Source organism: Ailuropoda melanoleuca, chromosome 14 (genome assembly GCF_002007445.2).
Source record: "Ailuropoda melanoleuca isolate Jingjing chromosome 14, ASM200744v2, whole genome shotgun sequence".
NCBI lineage: Eukaryota > Metazoa > Chordata > Mammalia > Carnivora > Ursidae > Ailuropoda > Ailuropoda melanoleuca.
Window position 1 is genome coordinate 78278118 of NC_048231.1, and position 25079 is coordinate 78303196.

General features: G+C 47.2%; 1 protein-coding gene across 1 annotated transcript in view; it reads left to right on the forward strand.

The window, feature by feature from the left end:
- SETBP1 (SET binding protein 1) overlaps nucleotides 1-25079 on the forward strand; it is a 373273-nt gene that overhangs the window by 163593 nt on the left and 184601 nt on the right. The window contains 1 exon segment of the mRNA XM_034643398.1: nucleotides 21081-21134. Within this exon segment, the coding sequence (XP_034499289.1) occupies nucleotides 21081-21134 (54 nt within the window).

Consider the following 25079-nt stretch of genomic DNA (forward strand, 5'->3'; position numbering starts at 1 on the left):
TAATAAGATGTCAGCAGTAAATGTGCAAAGAAAGATAAAACAGGTCCAGAGGGTGGAGAGTGATGGAGGAGAGAAAGAGGTGCTGATGTAGAGAGATGAGCCAGAGAAGGCCTCTGATACACGTCATGACCTGCATGAAGTTAGGGGCAGGCAGGCATCCCAGGAAAGAGAATTCCAAGAATAGCAAAGAACAAGTACTAAAGCCTTAGTCCTCAACCACGGCTCAACATAATCACTGTAGCAACTCTAAAATATTCTCTAGAGTCATAGCTTACCCTGAATAGATTAAATTAAATTCTCCAGTATGTGGTGTGTGTGTGCGTGTGTGTGTGTGTGTGTGTGTGTGTAAAACTCACCATTGATTCTAGAGTACAACTGGAACTGTGAACTACTATATAAAAGGAACAGCATGGAAGGCATTGTGGCTGGATCTGGGAGAACTGGCAGTGCAGGGGATGGGAGGATAGTGTGGAGAGGCAGGCAGAGCTCAGCCCACTCATGGAGAGCCTTGAAGGCCATGGTAAGGATTGCCGGTATTATTAAAAATGATGGAAAGCCACCAGAGAGTGTTGGAATGGGGGTACAATGAGCATCGTCCCTGCCCTGTGGCAGATCAGCACATGTGGGACAGTGTTCTCTGTACAGCGGTCTCAACAGAGGCCGGGAAGGAGCATGCAGAGAAGCTGGCTTTGCTCCTGGGGACTGTACACACAGTTAATCCACGTTTGGTTATATGTCTAGAAAAGACATGTATTACCCACATTATGGGCTAGAAGTCGCAAAACTAGAAGGCCTCTGAACTCACCACATTCTAATTTTTCCCCTGGCATTTAAGATGAAGAAGGTAAATGCATCTCTAGGGGCACGCACAGGGAGGGACTCCAACTGTCTCATTTCTTCCCGAAGAGGTGGTTTAAAAAATGCAAACACAATGAAATAAGATGAGAAGAGTTGCAGATTACATTTCTGACAATACGTAATCTCTCTGCTTGTTTGAGCGTCGTCATTAGGAAGGCTTCTGATTATTCTGGCAGCTCTGGCTCCTAACTCCCCACGGACAGAAAGAGACATGAAGAGAGTTACATTTCTCCAAAGATGGGGCCAAAGGTCGTTCTGTGCATTGGACAGCTGGCTCCAGTCATATTGAAGCGCCATGGCCTCAAGTGTTGCTAACAGAATCGCTGATGGCCCTGTTGTCAGTTTCTTTACGCTCACTATCTATTACAAATTAAGCTGAAATTGTGGATTCTCAAAAATCAGGGAAGAGAATCTCCACCTGCTCTCTAGTCTCCCGCATTCATTGAAGTCTCTTCAGCTTTGTAAAGGCCCCGTGGATGCAGCTAGCAGTGTCCTGATTGGACGCCTGGGCCAGAGCCACCCCGAGATCGGCTGTTGGGTGCGGAGATTGGCATGGGGCTCATATGCCCCTTTTGGCAACATATTAGTAAAATACCTCTGGGCATTTTAAGGAGAGCTTTGCCCTCTTGCAGTGCCAGTACCCAAAAGACAGCCACTCCCATGTTCCCATTCCCCGCCACCATTCTGTTCTCAGATACCACAGTGCAACAAAGACAGCACTGAATGAGAGAGGCAGAGAGCTGGTTTTTAAGCCTCGGCCTATCACCAGCTAACATGGTGGTGGTGAGCAGGTGATTAACCTTTTAGAGCTTCAATTCACTAATCTGTAAAATGAGAGGATTCTATTTGAATATGCTCTAAGGTTTCTCCCGACAGCGTGAGTCTGGGATGGCTTGCCTATCTGGTGAGGCGCTGAAGTGTGAGTGGGCGAAGAGGTGAGGTGGGCCCGGCCATGCCCTGGTCTGCCTGTGTTGTGCAGCTGTGGGACCTCAGCTACGGCCTCTCCAGACTGGGGCTGAGCGAGCAGTGCAGAAGGCCATGGGAAAGAGTGCACAGGCTCAGAGGCAGAGAGGAATTGAGAGGCAAGTCAGCTCTCAGCCCAGTCACTCTCCAGCATGTGGTCTTGGGCAAATGACTTAACCACAGATTCTTTATCTTCAACATGGGACAACTGTTGCCCACTCAGACACGTTGTTGAGAAACAAATGAGATTTGTATGGAGCACCCAGCACACACCAGAGCTTACCACGTAAAGGCTGGTTGTTACCATCAGCCACCTCTTCTGTACTGGGTAATTATTGGTAATTGATCCTTCTGGAGAATGAGGTTATCTTCTAGCATGATGAAGAACTTGGCAAGAGAAAGATGTCTTCTCTTAGTATTTGGGTCTATTGTAAATGTTTCCATATAGCCTCCAGATCTTCCCACATAGCGCTTACCTCCCAAACTTGATCACTGTTGGTGTGAAGGACCCCACAGTGTTGTCCCCAAGTTGGATCTGGGGTGTTCCTTTATCTCCTCAATTGGTGGTGAAAACTGTGGCCATAAGTCATGACATAGCATGGAATTTGTATCCCAGGCACCCACTGGGCTCTTTAAAAAATGCACCTGACTCCCAAAGACTCTTCTCCATGCGGGGAGATTAGAATCTGCCTTAACTCAAGATGCCAGCTCCCCCAGTGTTGCCACGCACCCAGGTCCTATGTGCAAAGCATTAATTAGGGCAGGTGGTTTCTTGTATCTCCAGTGGGAGTGAAGAGCCCCCAGCTTCTTTGCTCTAGGAAAACCTTTTTGTAAAAAAGGAGCTTCTTGGCTTGTTCGCCCCACTTGGCCCACTCCACCCTACCACCAGTCTTTTCTTCTCTTCTCCCCCTTGAGAATGGTGCTGAAGTTTGGGTGGAAATGGAGCACCTCTAGGCAGCCTCACTGACAAGGTCAAAATGGAATCGCAGGTCATGTTTGTGCAGAACTCACCATGTCTTCCATTCAGCCTTCAGCAGACATTCATTATAGGTCTCTATCCAAGGACTGTGCTTGTCCTGGAGACAGATGCAAAGTCGTAAAGGGCCAGCTCTGCCTTCAAGGAGCTCACAGTCTCCTGTGAAAGGTTCAGGAACTGTCCGACCCCAGAGCTGGTGTGGAGGGCTGTCCTGAAGTGTGCTGCACAGTAGATCCCCTTGGGGGCTTCAGTCTGGCTGACAGAGCTTGACTCATATGTTCATCCTCTTCCAACGCTCAAGGAATTATGTCCCCTGCCGCCAGGAGCTATCAGGGCAGTCCGTGCGAAGTGTCTCATGAGTGGTCCAGAGAACATGGTAGACGAGTTCAGAGTAGGGGGTCCAGGAAATCTTGAAAGAGTGGAGTCTTCATTTGGATCTTTAATGACGTTCACAATCTGGGCTGCCAGAGAAGTGGGGTATCAGGCTTTACTCACACAGGATTTATAAATAGAGGGAAGGGCTGGGCTGCGATTTCTCTCTTTTTAGGGATATGTGGCTCAGAAAGTTACTGGAGTTGGTGTGTGGGAATGAATACGTAAACTAGTAAAGGCCCTGAACATCTTGACTCCTTGGCTCTTCCTGCTTTGTCTCCCTAGCAGGTAGCTTGCTTTCTTCTGTTGGAATCAGCCTGCGGCGAGGGCTCCTTCCCAGCTGTGCACCCTCCTTTGTCCCGTTCTCTCTCCCGACCCCTTCCCTCTTCCCCGTCTCAGTCCTTCCCTCCACACGTGCACACACAAGTGCCTGCCAGGCATGTTCTGTGCTCCTTGCTCTGGGTCTCAGTGTCCTCTCCTATAAAACAAAGCAGTGTAAGAATCCTGCATGCGTCTAACTAATGCTGAATGAGCCCTCCTTGCCCTCGGTCTGCCTCTGGGTCCCTTTGCTCCCCTAAGTCTCTGGACTGGGAAGGCCAGCCTCCAAAGAGGAAACCTGGACTGTGGGCCTACCCCAGGGACTTCCCCAAGGCTGCTGAGCCTTATAGGCGAGGCTGCCCTCGTTGTTCCTGGTTCTGCTTGGGGAGCCCACCCTCCTTCAGACTGCCAGGAGCTGCCTGCCCCATGGCCCAGGCTCACGGCCTGCCATGCCCTCCCAGGTGCAGGCAGCTCTGGGAAGTGGGCAGGAGCCATGGCTTTGATCACACACACAATAACCTCAGCACTGAGGCATCCATGCTAATCACTTTTGATTACAAATGGATTAAACAGGACAGCAGCTGCACGGGGCTGCTTTGATTCAGGCCCGCTCAATAATGAAATGCACAGGCACAGGCTGGGAGGCTGGGGCCCTGGGCCCTGCCCGACCCCCCTCCCGCCTCCTTCAGGCCTCCAGGCCACCTCTGGGCAGGGGGCACTGCTCAGAGACACAGGGGAAACCAAGGCAAGCCCCGTGCTGCCGTCAGCTTCATGCAGGGTATCCCTTGCAGCCTCCCGGCAGGCTGTGCCCTGGCCTCTGGTTCAGCCCTGTTGCTCACCCCTTCTGCAGCGCCTAGTCTGCCTCCCCGCCCCCATATTCCCACCAAGCAAGGTGTGAGCCACGGTTACACAGTAGCTGCTCCACTGGGAAGAATTCCAAGTCCCACTCAGGAGCAGCCAAACTCACAAAGGGCCCAGTGGCTCCTCCCCTGCCCCTAAGCAAGCCCCATATGTGGTCACTGATTTATCAGGATAGAGACCTGTAGAAAGTGTCTACTGAGGGCTGAATGAAAGACACAGTATTATTTCTATTATGAGAAATACCGATGTCCTCGGTAGTACCCTTCATGTGTAGAGCAGGAAGGACGGCAGTGGACATTCGTGCCCCCCCCCATTTTATTTTCCCACAAATCCTGTGAGCCAGCCAGGGATTTTGGGACCTCTTTCAGAAATAAGGAAGCTGAAATTCAGACAGGTAAAATTCAGACCTTTCTTTCTTCAGATGCCTTTGTGTCCCTGTTCTGGATCTTTGGAGCCCAGCCCAAGCTTGGTCCTTCTGCCATGTAATCATCTATCAGTTCCTCTTTCCCCTCACTGGAGAATGTCCTGAGTACATCTAGTTTCTGGTGATGGCCCCATGAAAGCAGTGAGTGCCTGCGTGTGTCTATTTTTGTATACAGACTGAACCACTCTGGGGTTGGTGGGGTATGAGCAGCTGCTTTGGCTAAATCACAAAGCTCAAGGGAGGGAAGGGAGATAAGAGGGATTCGGCACCAAAGCCAAGAGTTCTCAGGGCTGTAAGATGCGCTAATAAATTTGACCTTGGGGCATTTCATGTTCGGCCAAAAGAGTTTGAAATAGTAATGGGGAATCCCCTGTTTCTAATAAAAGCTTCCACAGAAGAGACAGCTTTTCCATTCACCTCTTGCCCACCCTTGCCCTCAGCCCTGGAAGGCACATGGTCGGTCTTATGCTGAGGTGGCCACTTAAAACCTAGCCACAGCAGAGCCGTGGCCCAACCCCTCCACATTGCCCACAACCCTCCCGTGTGAAAGGATTCTGGAGGATCATGGGCTTGAGGGCAGGTGAGGGAGAGGAAGGGGTATAAAGTTTAATGCCAGCTATCCCGTCTGTTGGTGTGTCCTGGGACATCCTCCCCACTCTTCCACTTAAGGGCTCCAAGTTGAGCCTCATCACGCCCCTGAAAGGCCTGAGGAAGAGGGAGGCAACCCACCTTTCCGAAGCACTGCCTCTCCCTATGCTCCTGACAGCCATTTGTTTCATCACCCCTGAGTCCCTAGGAGGTGGCTAACGTTATCCACTCTTTATGGGTAAGAAAACAGAGGCTTAAGAGTAAGCTACTTAGAAGAGTTCGTAGCTGAACTTGACCCTGGTTGACCATCAGGCATGTGTTTCTTTGCAGCATACCCTGCCCCATCTGCATTCCCACTTCGCAGGTGAATACACCGAACTCTAGGGCTGATATGTGACTGGAACAAGGTCAACCCACTATGTAATGCCAGGCTTCGGCTTCGAGTTCAGGAGCCCTAACCTCAGTGTAGCTTTCTTTTCACATTAGAGATTGTAGGGGCCATTCCGATTTGCAAGCCCTTCTCCTGCTTGAGGCCTTTGAGCCTGACGCCCCATCTCCCCCAAGTGCCATTTGCACCATTCCCTGATTAGCAATGTCGACTGCGTTTATCTGGGATTTCCTCAGGTACATCTGGAGTTCATCATAGTGCAGATTTCTCAACATAGCCTACACGTGGATAAACCCCAAACTCCTCACGTCTCCTTGCCTAGGATACCCTCGGCATACCTAGTGTTCCAGGACAAGCTTCTCCTCAGTCCGCCAACCCACTGCGTGCTTACCGTTCTGCATTGAAGCGCTCAGTTCGCAGCCACACCAGGATGCTTGCGGGCTGCTCACCCTTCCTATGCTACCACCCACCCCAGTCATTCCAATCTTAACAAATGACAGTTCCGTTCTTCCAAGCTATCTTAGGCCAAAACCCCTTGGCATCATTCTTCACTTGTGTCTTTCCCTCACACTCCATGGTTAAGCCATCAGCAAATACTGGAGGCTGTTCTCCACATAGCAGCCAAGGGGACCACTTATAGGGGAACTCACTGTGTTCAGTGTCTAGTCTTCTCCTGTGACTTGCCCATGCCCTTTAGAGTAAGGTACTCTGACCTAAACATTGGAATTAATACTTAATGGCTCTGTAGCCTGACTCCACACTCACCTCTAACCACTGTCCCCCCTGCCTGCTCTGCTCCGGCTACACTGGCCTCCTTGCTGTTCTGCCAGTGCAGGGAGCACACGTTCATGTCAGTAACTGTGCACCTCATCCTTCCCCTGTTTGGGTTGCTCTTCTCCCAAATAGCCCATGGCTCGCTTTCTTACTTCATCCCTACTCTTCCATCCCCTATCGCCTTTCTTCTTTTTTATTTTTATCTTTTATTAAAATCAACAGCTTACACCATTATTAGTATTCCTGTTGTTAATCATTTTACTTTACAGGCTGTCTCATTGAAAGCAAGGACTTGTTTTTTATTGTCATTATTATATCCCCAGTTCCTAGAAAAATAAATATTTATTGCATGAATTTATTGGATGAATATCGGCATCTTTCACATTTATTCCTTTCAATAGCCGGGCTTACTACACACCGAGATTTGCACAGAGGACATATTAGTTCCTAAGCTTGTTGGAATGTGTCATTCCATACAAGTCACCTGGCCCGAGTTCCAGTCCAGCTGTCAGCGGTCTTTAGCAGGTAGGCCCATGGGCACACCAGTGGCGTGCTGGATGGAGCCCCCTCAGGGTGGCACGAGTCAACTGGGCACATCTCTTCCCAGCTCTGCAATCAGCGTCTTCAGGTTGGTTGCTTGAAACAGCAAGAGTGCTTACGCTATGGGACGTAATTGGCAAATGCCTTACATTGGGGTTTTGCTACGCTCTGAGAGTCAGTTATTAAAATTTGTCAGCACAAGACTGATGAGTAACAATTACTTCTCCCGCCAATACGGTGTGCATAGGGGGGCATTTATAAGCTACGTAGTGATGATGCTGGGAACCATATACAGAGAAGAAGAATTGAAAACATGGGATATTCCACCTGGGGATGTACAGATCTGATACCTATAACCAAAAGTGTCAGGGATGGCTCATGGCGGGAGGACTGAGCATACCATAGCATGTGCACATACGCAGAGCTGGGGAATGCATGGGAAAGGAGAGGAGTCTATAATCCTTTGGATTTGGTGTCTGGCTCTACCTTGAGATGTGCGACCTGGAGTGGGTTGATTAGTCCATTTGTTTCCTCATCTGTAAAATGGGGTTCCCATTCCCTACTTGACAGGAAGGTCATGATGGTTTCAAAAAACAAGCAGTTGGTTTCTGTTCTCAGGACTCTGGGGACAAGTTTCAGTGAGGCATATATCACCAGAGTAAAGGAAGAACGTGCTCTAGACTACCTGCTGTGGCACGAAAATAGCAAGTGCCACTTCCTCCGAGTGTTCAAGCTGGGCGTCCATCTGTCAGAGAAGTTCAAGAAGGGGATTCCTGCTTTGGAGGGAGGCTGGTCTGGATAATCACCCCCCCAAGATCCCTTCCACACTAAGATTTCTACAGCCAAGAACATGGCCCTGGGCAAGTCACTGACCGATTTTTTTGCCTCATTTCCTCCATCTGTCAAACAAGCAGGATAGTTTCTGCCCCTTTCTGTTCTGTATTGCTGTTGGGATGATTAAGTGAGACCATCATTTGAAATTTTTTAGGTCTAGGGAGTAAATTTCTTTTATCCATCTCGTGCTTCCTTCTTGTTATAATAAAAATACTTTATATCTTGAAATAGGGCAACATTCCCTGTGACTTGGCTATGAAGAATACCAGCCATTTTTCCCCTAGTCAATTACAGAGTAAATAATTAAAAGACAGCCCTGTTGTCAAACTCTGAAATTTTATGTGGAAATAAACTGTGTGTCTTAGAATTGAGATTCCTGTTAATATCTCACGAGGGCAAGGAAAGCCGTAGGGTGGCTGGAGAGATGGGGCCCTGCCTTTGACATGACTCACCCTTGCTGTAGCTGTGGCAAAGGTGAGCAGCTGGGCACAGCTAGCTGTAGCTTCCCGTTCCTCTTGTCCCTCTTCGATCCCAGAGTCAGGCTTGCTTCATATAGCTCCCATGTAGCAATGGGTCCCCTGCTTTCCAAATGATGAGCCTCTGTCACATTCCTTAGATCTGGAATTTAGTTTTATCAAAAGACACCCAGACTCCAGTTTTTCTTGCCTAGTTGCAAGTAAAACGCAGCAAATAGCTATCCTGAGAATAGCCACACGGTGATTACGATACAACTGATTGATAGTGGATACTTGCCTGAAACCAGGCTTAAGTAGGAAGGGACGTGGAGAGAAACAAGAGACCACTTACTCTCTGAAAGACCAGTGAGAGATGGAGGGCATGGATTCTTCTAAAGACACACTTAGGCTTCACTAACTCCTCAGTTCTACAAGGTGCCCACTTCTTCTTTCTTTTTTTTTTTTTTTAAGATTTTATTTATTTATTTGACATAGACAGCCAAGTGAGAGAGGGAACACAAGCAGGGGGAGTGGGAGAGGAAGAAGCAGGCTCCTAGTGGAGGAGCCTGATGTGGGGCTCGATCCCAGAACGCCGGGATCACGCCCTGAGCCGAAGGCAGACGCTTAACGACTGCGCCACCCAGGCACCCCAAGATGCCCACTTATTATCTTCTGACCGCTCCACCATTTTCTGTGATATCCCACCCCCAAATACCTTTAGTAATAGACGGTATGTATAAAGCCTGATAATGGCCTGGGTGAGCGGTAGGGCCACCCAAAGCCTTTCCCAGACTCACGGGCTGTCAGATTGTGAGGTGATCTTACAGAGATCCTCATGTCAGAGGTGGGGAATGCTAAGAGCCAGGTGGAGATGTGATTTGCATGAGGTCGCACTACCAGTGAATTGCCAAATATGGCTGCAGAAGTGAACATCGCCAGTCCCTGTGGTAGGCCCTTTGTGTTTGTGCTATAAATAAATGGCTTGGGCAGTGTGATTACTAAGGGGTCTCAGACTGAGTTAACAGCTACATCCAGTCCTGCTGATGCGGCATCTGTGCTGTACATTCATTTTGTTCATTCTCAGTGGGCAATGTATAGAGAGGCATCTCCAACTGAGCCAGCCAGAAATCATGAGCAAGTTTGTCCAAAATGGGTGGGCTGTGAGTCAGGCACACATGAGACTTCAGGGATAAAGGATGCCTTATTTGGAGAAGAGGTCTAGGTAGATAGAATCCACATTTGACCGAGCCACTTTGATAAAGAGGAGACCTCCATTTTCCAGACACCTCTGTTAGACAATCTTCTTGTTCTTGAGAGTGAAATCACAAGAGATCATTTTTTAGAAAACTGTAGTCAAGGCAGGACTGCATGAAACATAAACAGATACATGCACCCTCCCCCCTCCCCCGGGAAACAGCTGAACCATTTCCAGAAGTCCTGTACAAAATACAAGAAGGACNTTTTTTTTTTAAAAGATTTTATTTATTTATTTGACAGAGATAGAGACAGCCAGTGAGAGAGGGAACACAAGCAGGGGGAGTGGGAGAGGAAGAAGCAGGCTCATAGCAGAGGAGCCTGATGTGGCTCGATCCCATAACGCCGGGATCACGCCCTGAGCCGAAGGCAGACGCTTAACCACTGTGCCACCCAGGCGCCCCAAGAAGGACGGATTTTTAACAAAGTACCAGCGTGTATATATGCCACGGAGCCATGCCTCCTTCAAAGTCATCATGCTAGGATTCTAGTCCTATTTTCTGAAGGTGTTTTGCAGGCTTAATATACTGGGGGTCATCTTTAGAAGCTGTGGCAGACCCCGTAGTCTGTCGTCAATGGTGAAGACCCACTGTGGAAGCAGCCAGATGTCTCGGTCCTCCAAGAACTCCTGTCCCAGGGAGTGTCAGGACCATGTGAGGACTCAACACTTGCAAGGCCTGTAACACTCATGCAAAAGCAGGGTCATTCGTGAAAGAAATTGCACATTGCTTGTGCAAACAGTTTTCAAATGGCAGCTCAAAGAGATTGTCATTTCAACCAAAAGCAAAGCACATAAACGGGCACGTTTCACTTGGTTAAATAAAGTGAATAAGCAAATAACCAGATCTTACTTCTTTGAAAATACTTAAGTAATCTTTCTGATGAAAACTGTAAGCAGAGGTATCTGGTAAACAAAGACTGTCTTTCAAATTTTAGTTTGTGAAGGTTGTTTCTTGCAAATGAGAGGAAGAACTCCGGTTTCACTTCTCTTATCTTTGATAAAGATGGTTGTCTGTCTCCCCTGAAGATTGTACCAGCCCCTGTCCAGCTCCATCATTCTGTCAGGTGCGAAACTGCCCTGACGACTTCTTCCTCCCGGTCCTCATGCTCTGCAGCATTCGAGGAGGACATAAGCCGTGTTTCATGCCTATAGTAACAGAGATGGAGTACTTGGGGTTTCCCGTTTTTGTGTATTGTTGAAGGTGCCCAGTTATGTGATCGCAATGGTATTATTCTTCCTTGGAATGCAACTATCCCCTTCTCATTATTGGTTTGGTTACCTTTTTTTTTTTAAATACCTGCCACCTTGTGTCTTAGTTAGCATTCCTAAAAGACAGAGATCTTTTCTAGGTGGGAGGAGGTGACCCGTGACGGCATCTAGATTGCTGGCAGCACCACACATATGGAGTGGTTAAGAGTGAACATAGGCCTTGGCTTTAAATGGAATTGAGCAGACCCTCTGGATCTGTCAGTTATTGTCTTGCAACTTTGAATAAGTTGTTTCATGTAGCTAAGTTTCTGCTTTCTCATCGTGAAATGGGTGTACTCATGGTACTGCCTCATGAGGTTCTTGAGAAGGGGTAGGGATATGAGCTGATCCCTGGAAAGCCTGCATAGTTTATGGGGATTTCCAGCATCTGTGATGGTGCCTGGAACCCTGCATGCCCTTATTAGCTGGAAAGGAAGATGGAAAGGAGGAGAGAAAGGAAGGAGTGGGGGAGAGGGTAAAACTTGGTTAGGGAGAGAGGTTACACATGGTCAGTAGCTGTGTTTGTGTCAGTATAAGTGTACAGGGCAGATTCTAGTGAGTCCTTGGTCATCCAGGATTCATGAACAAAGCTCCTTTGAAAATGTTGTCTTCAGAGAAATTTGAGGAGAAGATCAAGACAGTAGGGCATTACCTTAGATGCTGTGAGGCTCCTTGGGGCTGATGGGAAGCCTGGCTCCTACCTGCATGGCAGGACATTTGGGGCACAGCTGTCCATGCTAAAACTATTTCCGGAGTCAGGGCTGACTCCCTGGTGTGGTAGGAAGGGAGAAAGCACCAGTCTATTTAGGGTTGCCTGAGGGGGGTCATGGTTGCCTTAGGCCGAGGACTGGCCTTGTCATGATTCAGCATCGTGATCACATTCCAGTTCTGCCATTTTTTGCCTCCATAACCGTGAATTATTTAACCAGTTTGAGCCTCAGTTTGCTCAACTATTAACAGTTGAAAACAATACTACCCTGCATTGGTAATGTGAGCATTAAGGGGGATAATAAAGCTAGAGCATCTACCTGGTGCAATAATAGGCAAAAGTACGTCTTGAAAAATAAATGATTTTTCATATTATAATTTCCAAGAGTTCAGGGTAGTTCTGGAGGAGATCCTTCCATGTTACCTGAGGCTTACAAAAGCTATGGCTACTTGCATCTGTGAGGTTCAGCTCTCACTGGGTCCTGCTTGACTGTATCCCTTTTAGATATTCACCTGTAACTGTGATTAATCGTTCCAGATTTGTCCTGAGGGATGCAGATTCTCAGCCAGAGTGGCTGCACTGAGCTGAGGAGCAGAGCTTTTGACTCTAGTGCTTAGAACCTGTCTGAAATAAGCACACCTTCTGACTTTTCCGTTCTCTGCTGTGAGTGAGCCTAGGGGTGTAAATCCATTTCCTGGGATTCACCAAGGGGACACATTTGAAAGCTTTAATACTAGTTTTGGAGCCAAGTGAGCAGATCATCTGGTCAGTTCTAAGCAGAAACTCAGCCAGTGATGAGAAGAGGGAGACAAGGGTGGATTCCCTCCCTGCCTCAGCATCCAGCCTCGCTTGGCATATGTTCAATGAGGGGAACCTCCTTTATTGGCCTTTTACGGACTTTGGAAACAGCCCACAGATGCTTGCAATGTGATTTCTTCATTTCATTCAAAGGAAAGGACCTACAGCAGATTGTGTTCCTGAGAAGCAACATATCTTTAGCTCCTTCCTTTCCTGGTAAATTAGTTATGCTTTCTTAAGCATGTAGCTTGCCGAACTTCAGATGAAGAGAGCAGACATCACTGTCGGCAGAAAGGGTAAAGAAAGGAAGAGAAAGCATTTTCCTGATGAGTAACTCATGGCAAGTATTAAAGGCTGTGTTCCTAAAATGAGGTCTAATGTGTTCTCAAAATGAGTTGTAAAGGTTAATTCTCTTTTCCCCAGGTATATTCTGTTAGCACTGTGAATGGTGCATTCCCCTATCTAAGGGCCTTCTCTTTTAAGATACAAGTTTTCAAAATTTCTTTTTCACAAAGCTTTAAATCATCTTAACACAGAAGTCCAATGTGAAATACCTATAGAGGTTGTGCTGCCCTGGATAAAGTGGGTTGGGGGTTGGAACGTCCCACCTCAGCTCCCATCTCTCACCTGCTCATGGTCCCCAGGACCGTTCTGTGGAATCCACAGCTCCTTAGGGCACTCTTCAGAAAGCACTGTTCTCTATAGTTTGTTATGCATGCCTCGTTTTCAGGTGTCAGAGCATCACAGAGGATGTGGTGCAACCTCTGATAACACGCATTCCCTAAAGAGCAGAGCTCAGAGCATTAGGATGTAGTGAAAAAGAACATAAGTCAGCCAAACAGGGCTCATAGCCATTCTACCTCCTACCAGTTGCTACCTTCAGAAGTGACTTAACCTCCTTGAGCTACTCTTAACCGAAATCCTTAAGAAATGGGGATGTGACCATCCATGTCACGTGTCACCAGTTTATACCGGGTTGACCTTTGTAAACTTCCCACCCAACACCACACAAGATGCTCTCCATGACATCTGTTTTTCTTGGTCTAAAGAGCAAGGCATTTAAAAATAATTCTAATGGGAATTTCAAAAAGGGCGGAACAAGCTTCTACAAGTTCACCAGTTTGAAGTAACATAAAACAAGACTCATTGTCTCAGGGAGTTCTAGATTAGGGCGTTAGAGTCCTCTTCTGTCATTAGGTGTCTGTGGTTATAGCTCTAATCTACAAGAAGAAGGATTAAAGACATTCCCACTCAGAAGTGGAAACAGTTGTGACTTGGACAATAACCAAATACACATACCACCATTAGAACATATGCTATATGTGTAAGGTTATGCAGGGAATAATAATAATAAAAAAAAAGAGTAAAGCTCTTTTGGCTGCATACCTAGGGGATTTTGCTAAGAGAACTCACCTGTAAATATTAGAACCCCATCATTTAAAAAAATAAATAAGAAATCAAGACCAGGCTTGCTTAGAGTTATATTCAGTTAGTATTAGTCATCCTTGTTGCTCTTTGGGAAGGGATTCCACAGCTAAGGCTGGAGCTGTCAGTGGTTTCAGGTTCAACCTTTAAAATTCCATGAGGACTGAGGGGATTTAGCAAAAGGACACTCAGCCAGACTAGGATGGCAGCTTTACATGTGTTCCTTGCTTCTTAGGCTGATGGGAAGCCAGCTGCTTGGCTTCTCTACCACACCCCCAAAATGTCTCGGCAGGTGGACTAATGCTTTTAGAATTGTAAGGTTGTTTACCTTGAGCTCGAATGTGGATGTAAGTGCAGGCTCACTGGGATGATGAACCCATGTAGCAGTCTGAGTGACCATCTCTCTAAGTTCCTGTTTGCACACCAGTCCAGTAATGGAGACGCAGTACAAGACCATCCCACTGCCTTCCCTTCCATCCTTCTGATTAGGGATTCTTCCAGACAGTGTATACAGCCTCTTAAAGGTGTGTGTTTTGCAGGGAGATTTGCTGAAAAAGAGAAGAGGGAAGAAACTACAGTCTTCCATCTCTTTTTCAAACCTGAACTTAGGACATTTCGGGGTGCTGGAAGTATAGGGCCAGAGAGAACATAGAATTCATTCTATAGGCAGTAAAAGAAGACCCAAACAGGTGAAGTGAACCCATGACAGATCCCATCATGAGTTGAGCTGGAACCAGGCTAGGACATGAGTCTTCTTCAGCCAAGTCTAACAAATGCCCTTTTGTACAGCAATGGTCATTTATGAGCTCCATTTCACCTCCCTATTTCACTTTTCCACATTTCCTTCTGTGACCCCGGTGGAGCAGTGGGCTCACTGCTGGTGGGTGCTTCCAGAGCCTGTTGCTTGGTGGAAATCACCTTCACCTTCTTCCCTTTTCTCTGTCTTAACTCCTGACTCACCTTGCAACTCTCCCTGGCCCTTTCACAGTCTCCCATCTAAAACCACTCTCAGTTGGGTACGTAGGGTTGGCTTTGTTCCAGATTATCCACTGGGTGACTCATAGCCTTTCTGAGCCTCAGTTTCCTTTTTGCCAAGTTAGAGAGTGGGGCTACTTGTTTTCCAACAACCTCAGTCACACATTTGCTTGGTGTTTGTTTCAGCTTGCTGGGACATTGCCTTCCACAGAGGCTGTCCTGAACTGTTTGGGCTCAGGGGCTGGGTTGTCTCCTATAGACAAAGGAGGAAGCAAATGCCACTTCACAAAGTAAAGAGGGAGAAAAAGATCCATTTCCTATAAAATAGGAAAGGGGAACAGGTTGAATGTGTGTATATAAAGGAGGTTAAGTAGAAGGGGTTTTTTTGAGAGAGAGCGAGGGTGAGTGGGGGAAGGGGCAGAAGGAGAGGCAGAAAGAATCTCTAGCAGACTCCCTGCTGAGCATGGATGCCAACATGGGGCTCTATCTCATGACTCTGAGATCGTGACCTTGGCTGTAATCAAGAGTCAGATGCTTAACCTGCCCCTTAAGTAGATGTTTTATTTAATGAAAGGATGGGATGTTTAAAGACAATTTAAATGGAGGATTTATTTCCCCAAAGCCATCTTTGCTCTGTTCTTTTATCTATCTGCCCACCTGCCCATGCATGCATTCATCCGCCCCATCCATCCGCCCATCCATCTGTCCATCCATCTCCCATGCCATCATTTATTTCTCTGGCCACAAGGGAGGAAATATGGGGAAAGAACAAATGACCTAGAGGATCCTCAGTGCAACCAGGCTTCAGTTTGTCCAGCTGCATGTCTACAAGGTTGAGATCCTTCTGGACAGATGTCCAGGGTGACCCATATCCCCCCCTTTTGTGTCAGTGACCCCCTTCCCAGATGCATGTGTCCCAGGTCAGCCTAGGGGATCAGTGGGGATGTATCAGGCCCCACTCTCCCCAGAAGAGATGTGTCCTTTTGGCCAGGGGCCAGGAGAGGAGAAATGATGTTCCTGGGTCAGGCGGGCACAGGGAGGAAAGGGAGCTGCCTCCTCTCCTCTTCTGAGGGAAGCTTTGGACGCTGTAGAAGTTAGCAGGTGGGAGGGCAACTGCTTGAGGGGCAGTCCTAGAGGGCCAAGATGATGCTGGCTGCAGCTAGATGGAGGTGACTTTTGGAGAGGGAAGCTAAGGGAGACCCCCATGCAGGAGCTGGGTGGCAGAAAAGCAGGAGGTGAAGAGACTCTTCTCTTGCCGCCTCAAGGCCCCACAGCTCCTTCATTCTCCTCTCTGCTCCTTAACCCCTCCCCTCAGGCTTGGAGAGACCAAAAACAAAAACAAAAACAAAAAACAAAAACAAACAAACAAAAAAAACAAAGAAACAAAAAACAAAACACAAAACCTAAAACAAAACAAAACACAACAACTTCTGCCAAGAGAGAAATTGCAGCTCCTCAAAAATGGAGAGTAGGGTCATCATCCTAATATTTTGAATGTGGACTGTTTCAGAGAACAGCAAGACGTGTCAGGAATGAGAATGGTCTGAGACGGGGCCCCAGGAACACTGCCCACTCCACCAGGGAGATGAAGGAATTTTCTCCTTCCTTTGCCTTTTAAATGTAATTCTGTCTGCCCTTCTCCCCCAACACCTGCTCAACCCTCTCTCTGGGAGCAGTGCAGACATTTAGCAGTCCTGGGAAAAGGCAGGATCCTTTTCATTAACTTCAGCCTGATTGAAGTCCCCAGAGCCATGGCAGATTGCATTTTCCTCCCTCTCTGCCTCCCTGTCGTGGATCCCTCCCTGCACAGCCAGGATGCTCTGGGCAGTGAACGTTTCTCCAGTGGGACAGAATGAGGCCATTCTCTGAGTAGGGGGATGGTTTGGAGAGGGTCTGGATCAATGCTTTTCAGGGCAGTGGCTTTGTGGAGGGACACGCTTGTGTCTTCTTGCCCAGGCCTCAGTTTCCCCTGTATTCTGCGCACTTTCAGCACAGAGGCAGGCAGCCAGCTGTGTCTAGGGTTAGCGCTTTCTGCAGAGGGACTGGGGCTTAGAGGCCTCGCCCGGGCCTGTTGTTAACTAGCCATGTGATCTTGAGAAGTCACTTATCAACTTCTGCAAAATAAGGAGCTAGTCTGGAAGGTTTACATTTGTTTTAGTGGCAGAGCATTTGACTCCAAATTCATTTGTGTACGTGAAAGAGAGAAAAGCAGACGAGCTGCGGTTGAAGGGAGGGAGAGGTGGACACAGTGGGGGCTCTCAGACTCTACCCCCTTCCCTTGCTCCAGTTCCCCGGAAGAGGTGGCTCCCGACCCCACTGGGGACACGGTGATTTTTCTCATCTACCCAGAGAACTTCAGCTGTCTCCTTCAGGACCTGAAACTCTTTTGGGGTCCAGATCTAGATGGGCTGCAGTTGCAGAATACAGGAGGACTTCCGGTCCTGTGTTTCTAATCCACATCTGAACATGATGCCTCAGTGCCAAGGGCCAGCCCTTTCTCCTTCTTGGGTGCAGAAGGTGGAGACATTTAGGAATAATCAGCTTTGTGAAGGGGAGTGCTCAAGGAGCAGGGTCTGTGTTGGCCCCAGAGCTCCTGTGTTTGGTTAGAGCAAGGGTAGAAACCAGCAGCCAGGCAGGCAGCCAGGGGTTCCTGGCTGGATGTGGGGGAGAAGCAGACTTCTGTACACGTTTGTTCAGGAACCCTTGAGGCAGGAGGTGGCAAGACTTGCCTTTGGCTGTTTCCCAGGTCAGATAACACCTGAAATGCTTGCTAGATTGTGAGGGAAGTAGTTCAGAATCTCCAAGGTAAGGAATTCAGGAGTTCTGGAAGTTACTTGATAACCACGCCTGACACCTCCTCACTGTCTTCCCCAAACCCACCTTGGATAAGCTAACACATCTTAATGGCCCTGGGCCTTTTGCATTGTTTCATCCCCAGGAAGGGGAGCTCCCCCTCTCTGTGTGGTAGTGGATTCATTCACTGCTCAACCTCTTTCTCTTTCATTCCATCTTTCCTTCGATTTAACCTTTGACACCTACACTGAAGTGTAAGCCAATATTCACTCATAAACCTACAGTGGGAAGAGAAGAGCTGGCTCTCATCATGTAAAGCTAATTAATTCATTCAAATATCAGAGTGCCTACTTCATGCAGGAAATGCTCGATACTGAGTGCCATTTCCTCTTGTCGACTTGAAGGGTGTCATAAGCCTTCTCTCACACTTCTGCTCTCCAGGCTCAGCAATGGAGCCATTCTCACCCTTGCCACTAGGTTGACAGTATTCCCCACTTTCCTTTTAAGTCATTTGGCCAACAGGTGTTTATTGACTAATCACCCGATGATGTCCTCTCATCACTTTGAGGAATGCAGAAGTTACATAGGATATAAATCATGGTCTTGTTGGGCCTGGTCTTGTTAGATGAAAAAATAAAAAACACACACTACAGCACAAAACGGACCCTTCAATAATTAAGAACTAAATTGCATACATCTGGTTTCCTTTTAAGAGAAGGAAAGAGGATATAAGTCTTCCAGGAAGGTAGGATAGATCCTAATTTTGTTGAGCTAGGGACATAACAAGTAATAACCAAAGATGCCATATCTCTATATCCAGCCAAACAGATGGATCTGGCAACTTCTCAATCCCAAAATCGCTGACATGAGGGAATAGTGCATATGTTGAGATGCTTTGAACACACTTGTGGTTGATTTCCAGATGAAGCATCTCAGAGCTAGGAGGAAGTATATGTTTTGTCTCACACCTTCCCTCTATCTGGTGAACTCTGTTAAGGGTGAGGGGGAGGTGAGGGAAGAAAGGTGGCTGCCTGCTGGATTCCCAAGGCCTGGAGAATTTGCAATTTGGTTCTATATGCTATCACATGTTGGTGGCTCTGCTCTTGCAAAGGTCACTCCCATGCTCAAACCTCCCTCCAGCTTTTCTGTCCCTCCTCCCCAGCTCCACCCAAACCTTTGCTCAGCTCAAGTTGGAGACCAAGACTGCATTAATAAGATATGAAGAGTAAATGGTCATTGCCAATTAAATGAAAGAATGCCTGGAAGAAGGGACCATGTGTGGTCATTCATAGGGACATGCTTTATGTTACTGCCTGTGGCTCATTGACAAAGAAAGTAGCACTCATCTTTTTTGCTACACCATGGCACCTCAACACATTATCTCCAGCATGCTATCATCCAGAGGCATCATTGTACAAAAGAGAGAGGATGACCTTTGGGAAAATACAGCTTTGGATTTAAATCCCAAATACATGTACTACCTGTGTGACCTAGAAAATGCTATTTATTCTCCATGAAGTTTCAATTTTCCCATCCATAAAGTGGAGCTGCTTTCTGTCTCATGTGGCAGTTGTGAGGTTAAAAAAGAAAAAGTATTGGGGCGCCTGGGTGGCACAGCGGTTAAGCGTCTGCCTTCGGCTCAGGGCGTGATCCCGGCGTTATGGGATCGAGCCCCACATCAGGGTCCTCCGCCGTGAGCCTGCTTCTTCCTCTCCCACTCCCCCTGCTTGTGTTCCCTCTCTCACTGGCTGTCTCTATCTCTGTCGAATAAATAAATAAAATCTTTAAAAAAAAATAAAAAAAGAAAAAGAAAAAAGAAAAAGTATGGGAAGCAGCAGCCACTGTGCTGGATACCCTGGCCATCCTTGACCCTCAGTGTCTCCTAATTCCCTCCTTCATCCTTAATGTGTGCCATGGCTGGCATGAGCAGATGCAAAGGGAGCTGGTGGGGAAGGGCAAATCCCTTGTCCACGTCTTGATTCTTACAGCTGCCCCACCTGAACCTTGTCCTGCTGCCTTTCCATTTGCAAGGCTCAGTTCAAACTCCATCTTATTTCGGCAACCCCGCGTGACCACTCTTGCTCTATGCACACACGGTTTGATGCTTACACTCTACTACTACCCTCTGCTCACACTGACACACACATATCTATTCCTTTGACCCAACTGTGGGTTCCTTAAAGGCGGGGACTGTCTTATGATTAGGTTTGGCCCTCAGTGACTAGTCAAGTGCCCTAATAGCTTGTTGCTTGGCTTTTTCGTAACAAACAGAAGGGCCACAGTGGCTGTCAGGACTAGTGCTGCCTTCTCTGGACACCTTCAGACTGGGGAACCTAGCCCTCAGGACTGGGTATGGGGAAAAGGTACAGCGTGTACATTCTCCACCTCGTTTCTGCTCTATCCCGGAGTTAACACCACTTTACGTATCATTTTTGGCAAAGTGATGTAGAGAAGCTTAAGAGTCCAATTGAGCTTTCCTGAAGGCTGGAGGCACTGGAGCCCAGCATGACTCCCTCTCTTTCTTGAACCAAACAAAATATTGTTACAGCAAACATGAAATCTTTCCTATTTTTCGCAGATGCTCTCCGGGCCTAACAAAGCTAGCAGTCACACTCCTTGAATCAAAATAAGCATCTGCCCTTTTTCTCTTTATCCTACAATTTCCCAGTATTTTTGAGCAACAATAAAGAATGTGACTATTTTAGTAATTAATTGTATGCTTTTATTTAGCGCTTTCTGGAGAGGATGCAAAAATATCAAAACATGAACTTGACCCTTTAATATTGATTAAACACAGAGACACAGAAAATATCTAAACCTGACTCTTATCTTCTAATATTGCACATGGCAGTTTGAGGCATAAGCTGTGAACACCTAAATAGTTTATAAGATCAAAGGTAATATATGATGAAGGGAAACCGATTCACATGTAGGTGGGAAAAGGGAAGGGTTATTTTTACTGGTCTGATTGAAGAAGAAAACAAAAAGGAGAAGGAGGAGAAAGAGAAGATGCAGTGCGGAGCAGGGGGAGTAAGGGGAGGGGGAAGGGGAAGAGGAGAGGAAGAAGCAGCTCTCCCAGATGAGATGGTCTGTAACTGTCTCTTTAGCTTTGGTATCACAGACTACTTTGATAGTAGGAAGAAAGTTAAGGACCCTCTCCCTGAGAAAGTGTTATATACATCTGTAAATTCACGCATAATTATACTCACAATTTCAGGCATCTGTGGACCTACTGAGGTCCACACGTAGTCCCTGATCTGGAAATTTAAGACCCTTAGTAGACTTGGTGGCACATAGAGAGAGAGGGCAGGAGAGGAAGATAAAGTCAGAGGTGTGGTGGACACAGGTGAGAAGGTTGTTGGGTCCAGGTTCCTAGCCCAGAAATACCATGTTTGCCTTTTGCCATTCTGCTTCTTGAGCTCTGGATCTGAGCAATGATAAGTCCATTGCTGATCAGTTGTCCTGGGGATACTGTGTGCAGACTTGGAGAAGTATCACTCAGGAAGACTCCTTTGTTCTTTTCCAGCTCCTCACAGCCAGTGACCTTGCAGCCAGCGACCTCAAAGGATTTCAGCCACAGGTAAGTCCACTGATCCTTTTGTGAAGCTCGGGAGAGTGAAATGCCCCATAGTTTGGTCATGAGCAAAGGAAGCTGGGGCCAGGGCAGAAACCCCCATGATGTATCTCCAGTTTCTCTGACAGTCTGACAGTGTCAACCTTGACAATGACCTGGTAGCTTGCTCTCTCCTTCAGCTTCTCCCTCATGTCTTTGCAAACAAAATCACCTCTTTCTGCTGTCTCTCAGTATCTTACAGTGGGGGGAAAATGTAGGCCAAGATAGCTGGAATGCATGGTGATGGGCAGCCTAGCAGAGGAAGAAGCTAAACCAAGGAGGTAGAGGGCGGGCTGAGGCTGGTGTTCTCCCCTGCATATCTCTTTCTGGGGACGGATATTTAAATTTCTGAACTCTTTGTGTGCAAATGACCTAGAGTCAAGGTGTGGTTTCCAGGTTAATCTGAGACTCTTGCACAAGCAGATGATTGTGTTTTGCTGATCATGGGTGGGAAATAGGCCACCATTTTCTCTGGCCAGAATGCTGTTTGGAGGTCATCAGGCGCAGACCATGGTAGGGAGCAGGCGAGGGCCCTCTGAGGATCTCCTTGGCAGTGGTAAAGATGGAAAATCACCCTCGCTGTCTCTGGAAGGGGACTACTGTCAATGCAGGAACACGTGAGCTTCCACACACATACACACAAATACACAGCAGACACACAGAGGTCCTTGTGTTCCCCACACACCCCAGTGGAGCTAGAGCATGTGTACAAAGAGAGGTTAAACCCAGGAGAGACAGCTGTGGTCCTCCGTCCCTGCCCCTGTCCCTCTTTCTGTCATTTTCCAACCCAGGGCCTGCCCTAAGGTTCCCATTGTTCGTACTTCTGTGGGGAGATACCATCACTCCTGGCAGACACCTTCTGGGACAGCACAAGTCATTTTCTAGTACTGAGAGTTCCATATATTTGGCAGTGTTTTCTTCTTTAAATCTGTTTCACATCCAAGAGCTCCCCAGTCCCTCACTATACTTCTATGTGGGGTACATCCTGTGTGTCCCCTTATACTGCAGGGGCATTGAGGAGCCAGGGTCCTCACACAGAGAGCTGGGGACAAGAACAAAGAGTGGAAAGTGAGGGGTTTGAGAAAGAGAATGAACAAAACAAAGGGCTCCAAGGGTGAGCGTCAAAGATGAATCCTTCCACTGGTTTAGGGTGTGGTGTCCTTCTGTGGTCCTTGTTGATCCATTGTTGATGCAATGAGGTTTTAAAACTAGGTAACTAGCAACTATTGACAACTGATAATCACTATTCACATTCACACAGATTCACACAAATTTGCAGGTGAGCTAAGGGAATGTGAAACAAAAGAAAATCAACATTGACCCATACCCGCCCCCCCCCCACAGCGACACTCACACGCAGTGGAATCCCAGCTAAAGATTCATTTTTATCCAAAAATTTATAAAAATAAAGAGGAGAAAAGGCTTGTGTGATGTTTTGTGGCTTGAAAAGGCACATGTGGAGACTGAGTGTATAGAAGGGGTCTGTGTGTGTATTTGGTGTATATGGTTTTGGCATCGATCTTTCTGAGGTGGTCATATTCTTGCCATGTTTGTTGAGCCACATTTCTAGATATTAGATTTAAAGTGAATTGTTAAGGGCGGGAAAAGTTAAATATAGTTGGGGTATGTCCATAACGTTTGAGGCCATGATGCTAGAAAGGCAGCTTCTGTGCTCCCACAGATAGCCCACAGTAGCTGGTACGGATGGCTCACTCCCCTGGTTCTGCCTGACCTTTCCACAGTATTCCATTTGTGTCGTTCCCCTGAGGCTGGAGACATAAATGCATATTTTTCACTCCTCAGGATACCTGTTCCCGAGGCCAGGAAGCCCTGGGAATCTTGTGGCCAGAGTGTATTGCCCAGATCAAAGTTAATTCTCCAGTGTTATTCCTAAATCAAAAAGGCCCGGATATGTCTCCAGTTCACACCACCCTTTTTGGGTGCTTTACTGAACAGAAACAGAATGCTGCCCACATGCTTTTTGGGCTGCCTTCTTTCAGCCCCACTGCACCAAATTGTTGGCTTCTGTTGTTATTTTTCTCTTTCAGTTTCAGATGAAACTGAGCCCCACACATCCTGAGGTCTGCAGTAATTCACGGACACGTTCCCTTCCAGGAAGTGTGGTGGACTTTCAGGAGGGGAACTCACTGAGACACCGAGGACCCCCCAGGTCCCCCGAGGTCACTGCAGTCAGGCCTGTCAGCTTTCACAGGATTCACACGTATCAAATGCATGTAAAGGGTTTTCTCTCCCTTGGTGCCTGTTCCTGCTGCAGCCGCTTAGGGAAAAGAGCCACAATTTCCTCACTAATCTTCGACGGTCCGCGGCTTTGAAAGTGTGGAGCAGCAGCCAATATTACACTAGACTGTCCTGTCTCTCTGTCTCTGTACTTTCTGCATCCAGATAGAGAAGAGGAGGGTAAGGAAGTGACTGTCTTTCTGTCCATGATGATTGGTTTGTAAAGATAGCATGCCCATTCCTGGAAATAAGCACATTACTTCCAAGGAAGAGTCTGCTGGCAGATGCTATGCTTCCAAGCCTTGTGGGAGAGCAGTGGTGTTCTCCCCGGGGCTGGTGTGCTTGGCCTCTGCACCACACAGGGGAGAACTGCCTCCCAGAGTCAGCCCAGGCTGACAGGTGGCTATTCTTAGCAAGTTTTAAAGGCACAGGTGGAAAAGCTTCTGAAATTCGCATCTAAACCCCCCAGGCCCTTCTCTTCATTTGGTTGCCACCCAAAACACATCTTTATTTTCTATTATTTTGTTCTTTTACCTTTTGAAGGAGCAAACACAGCAAGTCTCCTTTTCTTCTTGTCTTTGGATGGTTGGAAATGAGGACCCTCATCCCCTTTTGCCAGACCATCCCTCTCCACCCCCCATGAGAATAAAAGCAGACATCTTATTCCCATTAGAAAAATCCACCCATCTTTTCCCCCCCAGTATAAAAGCTGTAAGTATTCACTGTAGTAATTGGAATGTGTAAAGGGAGTCAAATGGTACAAACTTCCAGTTGTAAAATAAGTCTTAGGGATATAAAGTACAGCATGCTCACTGTAGTTAATAATACTGTATATTTGAAAGTTGCTAAGAGACTAGGTCTTAAGAGTTTTCATCACAAGGAAAAAAAATTGTAACCTGTGCAGTGATGGACATTATTAAAAAAAAAAAAAAAGCTTAAAAAAGAAATCTAGGAAGTACAGAAAAACATAAAAAATCTCCTCTTACTCCACCCCAGAAATCTAGATAATGACATTTTGGGGTATAGTCTTACAGTCTTTGTTACATATCAAAATATATGCATCTATTGGATTTTTAAAAATGTGATATCATATTTTATATGCCTTTTGTTACCTTCTGCTTTGTTTGCATGCTTTCCGTGTCACTGAAGAATCTTCTAGCAGTTGGCCTTTTTGTCTGCTCGCTGGTCCCATCACATATTTACCACTTCCCCCTTGCTAGACTTTTGCGGGCTGATCTCCAGGAGCAATCCCAGGTCATGCTGAATCCATTGCCCTCATCTAAGATACCAGGGGCATCCCAGGTTTCTTGGCACTTAGTTCTTCGTTTCTTGGCTCCTTCAGGGATGCGAAGGCTTCTTTTATTTTTTTTTTAATATTTATTTATTTATTAGATACAGTGAGAGTGAGGGGAGGGGCAGAGGCAGAGGGGGAGAGAGAATCCTTAAGCAGACTCCTTATTGAGAGCGGAGCCTGACTCAGGGCTCAGTCCCAGGACTGTGAGATTATGACCTGAGCCAAAACTGAGAGACGGCCCCTCAACTGACTGAGCCACCCACGTGCCCTGTTGTGAAGCCTTCTTAAAGTTCACGGTGGAGTGTCCCTGTGAATGTGCCCATGGGCACTGGTGTGCACCCTTACAAGAGCCCAGGTGGGGAATGCGGTGAAGAAATAAT